Source organism: Daphnia carinata, chromosome 8 (genome assembly GCF_022539665.2).
Source record: "Daphnia carinata strain CSIRO-1 chromosome 8, CSIRO_AGI_Dcar_HiC_V3, whole genome shotgun sequence".
Lineage (NCBI taxonomy): Eukaryota > Metazoa > Arthropoda > Branchiopoda > Diplostraca > Daphniidae > Daphnia > Daphnia carinata.
The window spans coordinates 3,545,211-3,552,828 of NC_081338.1; the positions used below are offsets into that span (position 1 = coordinate 3,545,211).

General features: G+C 41.2%; 2 protein-coding genes across 4 annotated transcripts; both read left to right on the top strand.

Moving 5' to 3' along the window:
- The first annotated feature begins 298 nt into the window (after positions 1-298).
- Positions 299-3,263, top strand: LOC130703737 (ARF GTPase-activating protein GIT2-like). Its single transcript, XM_057525184.2, has 10 exons — positions 299-487; positions 559-692; positions 753-865; positions 942-1,143; positions 1,208-1,338; positions 1,403-1,595; positions 1,657-1,729; positions 1,799-2,014; positions 2,077-2,777; positions 2,863-3,263. The coding sequence occupies exons 1-10, from the start codon at positions 427-429 to the stop codon at positions 3,049-3,051; spliced, it is 2,013 nt and encodes a 670-aa protein (XP_057381167.1). The 5' UTR covers positions 299-426; the 3' UTR covers positions 3,052-3,263.
- A 647-nt stretch (positions 3,264-3,910) lies between these two features.
- LOC130703738 (ankyrin repeat domain-containing protein 13D-like) lies at positions 3,911-7,198 on the top strand. Of its 3 annotated transcripts, none has more exons than XM_057525187.2 (12): positions 3,911-4,365; positions 4,436-4,560; positions 4,640-4,685; positions 4,749-4,892; positions 4,963-5,013; positions 5,134-5,323; positions 5,389-5,602; positions 5,664-5,780; positions 5,853-6,003; positions 6,074-6,357; positions 6,440-6,579; positions 6,743-7,198. In XM_057525187.2, exons 1-12 carry the CDS (start codon positions 4,119-4,121, stop codon positions 6,849-6,851), a joined length of 1,818 nt encoding a protein of 605 aa, XP_057381170.1. In that variant the 5' UTR covers positions 3,911-4,118; the 3' UTR covers positions 6,852-7,198. The 3 variants fall into 3 exon arrangements, with proteins under 3 accessions (XP_057381170.1, XP_057381168.1, XP_057381169.1); XM_057525185.2 differs by having other exon boundaries at positions 3,920-4,365; positions 6,675-7,198; XM_057525186.2 differs by lacking the exon at positions 4,963-5,013 and having other exon boundaries at positions 3,933-4,365; positions 6,675-7,198.
- The last annotated feature ends 420 nt before the right edge of the window (positions 7,199-7,618 follow it).

Below are 7,618 nucleotides of genomic sequence, written 5' to 3' on the forward strand. Positions count from 1 at the left end.
GACACACAATAATTTATGATTATTTGGTAAAATTCTGAATGATTTGTAAAAAAAAAAAAAATGCGATAAAATATTCGACACATGCTTACCTTCTGGTGTCTTCGGATAGTGTGCCGAAAATGTTACGTGTTTGGATCAAAATGTTAACTTAGTCGCACTAGTTATTTGAAATGACAGCAAAGATTTCTTCTGCTTTTAAAACAAGAATTTAAATTTAAAGCAGAATGCGAAATAATCGATTAATTCCAGTCTTTTCCATTATCGATATCCCGGCAATTTATGATCGATCTTTGACAGAGGCTGTCAAAAAAGAAGGGTTCTATTTTTTTTTGTGAAAGCAAGAAGCAGAGCAGTTGAATGATTTTATCAAAAACACGCCCTAAATGACAGACTGTGTGGCTCGTATTTTTCTGTGATACTTTAATTATGTCTAGAGCAAAACTGGCTAGAAGTGTTATCGATACGTGTGCAGATTGTGGGGCATTCGGTATAATTGTTTGTTTAAATCATTGAATGAATTCAACAGGTTGCTAATGTTTTTTTGTTTGTTTACTTTAGATCCAACCTGGGCCTCCATCAATAAGGGGATTCTCATATGTGATGAATGTTGTAGTGTACATAGAACCCTGGGCAGACATGTCTCACACATAAAGTCATTGCGGAAAGGAACATGGGTCCCAGCACAGTTAGCTGTAAGATTGCTAAAATTAAATGATCACTGAAGGCTGTCAATTTATTTTGTGTATATGTAGATGGTCCATGCACTTCACAGTAATGGTGCAAACAGTATATGGGAGCATTCACTACTTGATCCAACCAATAGCAAATCAGTGAGAAAGAAGCCCCAAGCCAAAGATCCCATTAAGTACTTAAACTTAAAAGAGGAAATACTACCACAATAGAAAATATTTGCTGAAAGATTACCCATTTGTGTTTTTTAGACCAACTAAAGCAGACTTTATTAGAACCAAGCACCAGTTACTTGGTTTTGTGTTCAGAGGAGGAAGCAAAGATGATAAAGACTGTGGGGATTTACAGGACAGAGATGTATCTAAGCAACTTCACTCTAGTGTAAGGACAGCAAATTTGGAAACCAGCTTGCGACTCTTGTCCACTGGAGCAGACCCTAATTACCTACATCAAGTAAATCCATCCCAAAGCTATTTGGCATTTGTAACTGATCTCTTAAGTGTAATTTTTATTTTAGGAAAAAGGCACATGCCCTTTACATGTTGCAGCTGGAGCAGGCCAAGCATCACAAGTAGAATTGCTTTTAATATATGGTGCTGATCCAGGAGGTTTGGATTCGTTCGGAAAGACACCCGCCGATCACGCTAGGTTCTTAAAGAAATTGTGCTGTAGTATTAGTACGACGGATTCAATATGTTCTGGCGCATAATAGCGAAGCGGGATACAAGGACATAGCCCATCGTCTGGTAGAAAGCCAGTACGAATTGACAGACCGCATCAGCTACTATCTCTGCGAACGAAAACCGGACCATTCATCGGGCCAGCATTTCTTGATTCCTGAAATGGCTGATTCTATTGACAGTAACTCTGACGTAGCCAAAGTTGCAAAGCGTAAACTACAAATGGTATTAGAGTCATTAATCGCTTTCGCCTAACCCATAGACATTACATTTTAATTTTTTCCAGCTACCTAACTATTTGTTCGAGGAGATGGCCATGGACGCTTACGATGAAGTGGATCGAAGAGAAACAGAGCAATGTACGTTTCATAATTTCTGAGAGAAATTGGTATTTTTAGAACACGAACTATGCTTTCCTAAACAAACAGATTGGTTGGCACTGCAAGGGCCAATCCTTCAGCAAATGGTCGATCGGGGTCATAGCGTTCCTTTCTTACCAGTCAATGCAGAGCTATCACCCACCCGAAACCAGGCCCGCCAGAAACTTGGTCGACTAAACGCACGCGAATTTACTACATTATTAATTGATTTACTTTCGGAAGCAAAACGGAGACAGCAGGGTGGAATGGTTTTTTCTTTAAAAGGTATCGTTATTTTTCGTCCTATAATAAACATCCCTTGCTTTACTTTATTCTTGTTCTGAAAGACATGCAAAATAACATCAAGCTGGACGGTTCGGACGATGAGCCACTATATGATAGTGTTGCTTCCGAAGAAGAATTTGTACTCGCGGAGCAACAGCAAATCTTAGCCGAGCAGAAGCAGGCAAACAGTATTAAGGGACAACAGGATTTGAGCCAACAAAATAGTGGTGTCTCAGTAGAGGCATACATTGGCATCAAAGAGCAGTTGTCCTTGAGCAACGTGAGAATGCAGGAGTTATTAGCAAGCAATACCAACATGCAAACGCAGATTGCCCAACTGCAAAACATGGTTCAAACGCTGGTGCAAGAAAACAATCAATTAAAAACTCAACCGGTTCCTGCGACTGGTGGAACAACAGTCGCCCTTAATGGACCAGCCACCCCAACGTCAAAAAGTTTAGAAGAGCCAATAACTTTAAGGGGATCCAAAATTCACGCAGCACGTCATTACAGCATGTATGAGCCAAGAGAAGGACCTCGTTCTCCTCAACGATCGACACCCACCAACAGCACAGCTGCTTCTACAACCGCCTCTCCACCGCCTCCTTCCACCGCTGACGAGGTGGTCCGACGAACAAATATTATCACCCGGCGTATACAGGAAGTCTTTCGTAACGTGCAAGATCGGCGGCAGGATCAAATAGAGCCCTGTGCCCAACGTATTGTTGAAGCCGTACAGTCCATGGCAACCATTGTCCCTCAGGTTCTGTTACGCAAAATAACGATGCAAATTTATGTTTCAAAGTGTTAATAGTATTCCATTTTTTTCTTTTACGTGATTTGTTTAGGGGGCGAGTGAAGAGGTGAAAAGTTGCATACATCAGCTGACAACTAGCGCTTCTAGGTTGCTGGCCGAATGCCACGAAGCTGGAACGACAGCTCCGTGCCCGCCCGATCAAGCTGTCACTCAGCGGATCATTCAAGGCGCCTATGACGTGGCGAAAGCCACCAAGCAACTCGTCACGCTCTTCCAATAGAACGCCTGTTTTTGCGTATTTATGTTTGCCCATCTATAATGCTGGGAAAATAGAGTAACAAAGTTTAAACTGTTGATTGAAATGCTCTAATAATTTTAGCGTTTTCAAACAAGTGATTGCCTATATTACTGTGACTGCAAATATCTTTTGTTGTTTCAAACTAAAGTGCCTCCTATTGCAATAAACGAGTCGATGGATCATCTTTCACCGTCGTGCTAAATAGCACATTTTTTAGAGTTTTGGAAGAAGATAAAAAGTTCTAAAGGTAAAAGGAGCGCCAAAATAACTAATGAGACACAAGAGAAAATTTCAAATGATGGAAGAACTATTGCTCTTCAAGATCATAGCAAATCAGTACCATGTCGTTTACAGCGGGAGTGTGCCACAAATGAGATAAAACCACTAATCCGCTTTTTACCGGATGCCAGTCGGATGTGGCTGTGCAGTCCGTAACCAGGTTATATATCGGAACATTGGCAATGGCGAATGGCTGCACGGGCTGGCTTGAAAGGAGAATTTGCGATATCCCTACTCCATCCAAGATCTAAAATGCTATTTTTAGGACATTTTTACATACGTGCAATTGGTACTCAATGAAGCCCACGCCATAGAAAAACCAGAGAGCGTATATCCAGGCTTTTGTAGCTGTTAAAGCATGTATTTATCTTCACGAAGATGTAGGTCCATTGTGGATTGATTAACATGTGGATAGAAATATGCGAAGACATATGGCATTGGATTGACTAGAAACATGAAAGGTTTCAGCCCATGTCTAGGTGCACACATAGTTGACGTACATACGCTTATGCTTCGGTTCTTATTAAATTACGAACAAAACGTACCCAAGTTCCGCACGTATTCTTGGTGTTTCCCTGATATAAACCTTTCTGTATGGCAGTTAACACGAGGTTGCCGAAAATATTAGGTAGTTGGCGTACCCGATTAAGCAGACATGCGCGAGAAGTTTACAAATCAGCCTGTTTGACATTTCGAAATTGCATCGAAAAACAGCGATTCTCTGTGTCTGTTGGTAGTTTATTGATGGACTTCATTGTGATCAGTTCAACATGAAACGCGAAGAATCCGACATCGCAAGAGAGTACCCTCTGCACTATGTAGTCTGGAAGAATAATACTGTCGCCCTACGCTCAGCCCTCTTACCTGAAAATGTTAACCTGCAACATCTTGAACAACTCGATCCCCGGGGCAGGACTCCTCTTATGTTGGCTGTAACCCTTGAAAATTTAGACTGTACAATCTTATTGTTGGAAAATGGTGCCAATGTCAATGTTGAAAATAAAGAGGGTTGGACAGGTATTTGATATAACGCTTGTGTGCCACTTAAGATTCTGTAAATTGTAATATTTTATTGTCTTACATGTAGTTGTCCAGGAAGCTGTTTCAACAGGTAATCATCAAATCATTAGTGCAGTTCTGCAAAAGAGAGATCTCCAGCGGCACACAACAAGAATGCTTGGTGTACCTGCCCTACTTCAAAAATTGAAAGAGGTTACTTTCTTTAATCTTGTTACATCTTAATGCTTCCCATTCAGCAATTTTAGAGCTTCATTCACCATTGTTGTTTCAGGCCCCTGATTTCTATATGGAAATGAAATGGGAATTCACTAGTTGGGGTAAAGCAATACTTTATATGAATAACTTTAGAATTATTAAAGTAATTTGGTGTCTTATTATAGTTCCTCTTGTATCAAGAATGTGTCCAAGTGATACATATAAAGTGTATAAGCAGGGCTCGAATGTTCGTATAGATACGACCCTGCTCGGATTTGATCAGACATCCTGGCAGAGAGGAAGTAAAAGCTACCTATTCAAGTCTGAAGGTGAGTTTTTAAAATTTCTTATTTCCACACCTCCAAGTACTATTCTTAATCTTTATAATTGCATGCAAAGCCCCTCAACTTTTATGGGGAAAGCGGAGTTATATTTACAAATTACGAAATGGTATATTTTCCGTACATGGCCTGTAGTTGACGCTAAACAACGCTGTAGTAGTATATGGTTGTTGCCCAATAGTCATTGATCTTTGATCTGCGGATCGTTATCATAATTCTTTGTAATCAGGTGTTGATAAGGCTGTTCTATTGGAAATGGACCACGAAGCCAAGGAAGTCTTCGTAGAAGAACTGCGAACGCTTCAGGAGGATCAAGTTACACGCCATCTAATGGCCCCCTCTAATGAAGCAGTCATGGCTAGAGTCACATCACCCATTGTTCATACCTATGTTGACACGGACAAAATCTCCTTTGAGCGGTAACACGGATTTTACATGTTCCTCTATATCCGCCACTCAAATTGATCGGCAATATCATATCCAGGAATAAGAGCGGTCTTTGGGGTTGGCGGTCGGACAAAATGGAAGTAGTGAACGGCCGTGAATGTAAAGTATTTAGTGCCAGTAATGTCGAGCTAGTTACGAAAACTCGAACAGAACATCTCACTCCTGAAGATAAAACTAAAGTCGCCGGTTCGGGCTTTTTGCTCAATTCACTTTTGGCTGTTGGTCAGCACATTGAAGAGCCCACATTACCCGTATTAAGCACCATTTAATAATTCTTCTTGATTTTGCATTAATCCCTATTCATAACTTCAGGACGGTTCAAATTCCCACGAAGTCACGATGGAAGAATACTTTGACAGCAGCGTTGATCTAGGGAAGCGGGACATTGGCCGACCAAAAGAAATGACCACCAAGACCCAGAAATTCAAGGTACGGTATGACACTTTCCCTATAGGAGTTCAGAAAAAAAAAATAACTAATACAATTTAAATTTTGTTAAAGGCTACGTTATGGCTCTGCGAAGAGTTCCCGCTAAGTCTAGTGGATCAGATTATGCCCATTGTTGATCTGATGGCAATTTCGAGCACGCATTTTGCTAAGTTAAGGGACTTCATCCAAATGCAACTTCCTGCTGGCTTCCCAACAAAAATTGGTAATCAATAGTAACTACCTAAACCGTGACGTGTGACTTAGCAAGGATTTAATGCGCTTTTCGTGATTAGAAATCCCTCTGTTTCACGTCATGAATGCATGCGTGACGTTCGGCAATACTTTTGCGTTGGACGAGCCTGTCCATGGCATTTCCGTTATCCAAGAAGAGGATAGGCTTTCCTGCGTTGTGGATGACAGCTGTTTTGTAACTCCCGGTGAATATACATTGTACGGCATGGGAGGAGCGTCAGTCAGCTCTTCGTCTCGCCGACAGTTCTCGATGGATGAAGAGGACGAGTTGTTGCAATATGCCATTCAACAAAGTTTGTTAGATGTTGGCTCCGAGGGTGACGAGGTTATCTCATTACTTCTAAGTCTTTTTTTCTTGCTTCTTATTTTTGGTTTCTTTCAGCTCACTAAAACGGTTCTGTTTGTAGGTTGACATTTGGGAGGCATTAAAGGCACATAAACCCCCAACTACCCCTCAAGTATCTAGAACTAATAGGTCACCATTGCCACCTCGACCATCATCCTCTCTAGGATTTTGCATGTCCGCCGAAGAAGAAGAATTGCAAAGGTATGATTCCCCTTTATTCCAATTGTATCTAATGGTAAAAGTGCTTGCTAGAGAAAAATTGGCTTTGTGTACTGTATGTGTTGGCGATCGCGTAGAGCTATCGAAGCCAGTTTAGGAATCCCAACGGAATTAGGATTCAACCCTGTGGATGCTTCATCATCAGGAGGAACGACGGAAGCGCAGGACGAGGCAAGCCTGCTGGCAGAGGCGCTAATAGTCTCAGCCCGAGAGACGGCCCTGGAAGAAGAACGGCGTTCCAAGGAGGACGATGAACTGTTGCAGCGGATACTTGAGCTATCGTTGTTGGAGAAATAGCGTTTAATCCCCTCTTGTTAAACTTCCATTTTTATCTTTATACGAAGTATCGTCGCACGTGAAACAACTTTTCCTTTTTTTTTTTGTGTATCTGTATGAGCTGATTGTTCCTTATAACCTCCTAAATTTCAGAAAAAAATTACTATTTCAAGGATCTCATTTCCTTGTTTAACTCGCAGTTTATTGCGTGCAAAAGCAGCGTTTCTGGGAAAAAGAGATGATTATCCTACGTTTATTTGCTGGTCATTGCCTAAGAAGAAAATGTATCACTCGATCAGTGAATAAACTTGAAAAATTTGACCCATTTCAAATGTGATCGGCTTAGATTTTTACTACGAGATCAACCACGGTGTATTCTTGGACGTTTAGCCTAGCACTAGTTTAGTAAGTCTTCTGTGCAGTTTTTAGGATTCACTGCTTATTTTAATCACACCAATGGGTACTTTGACATATTGTTGGAGTAAACCTTACAGGATTAGATGAATGCCCAAGGAACTGACCGCGTCAGCAGCAGTGGGTTTCCCGTGCTGACTTGAATCCATCGTCAGACGAAATACACGAAATGTTACGACTTGTGAGAAACATGTAAACGTCCTGGGTTTTGGGGACAGCTTTTGTATAGGTGTGTGCAACATTTGCTAAACTGTCAGCAGTGAGTGAAGAAGGGAATGAAGCTTGTCAGCATTTTGAGTTGGTCATTGACGCACCTCTCTTCGTTATACCG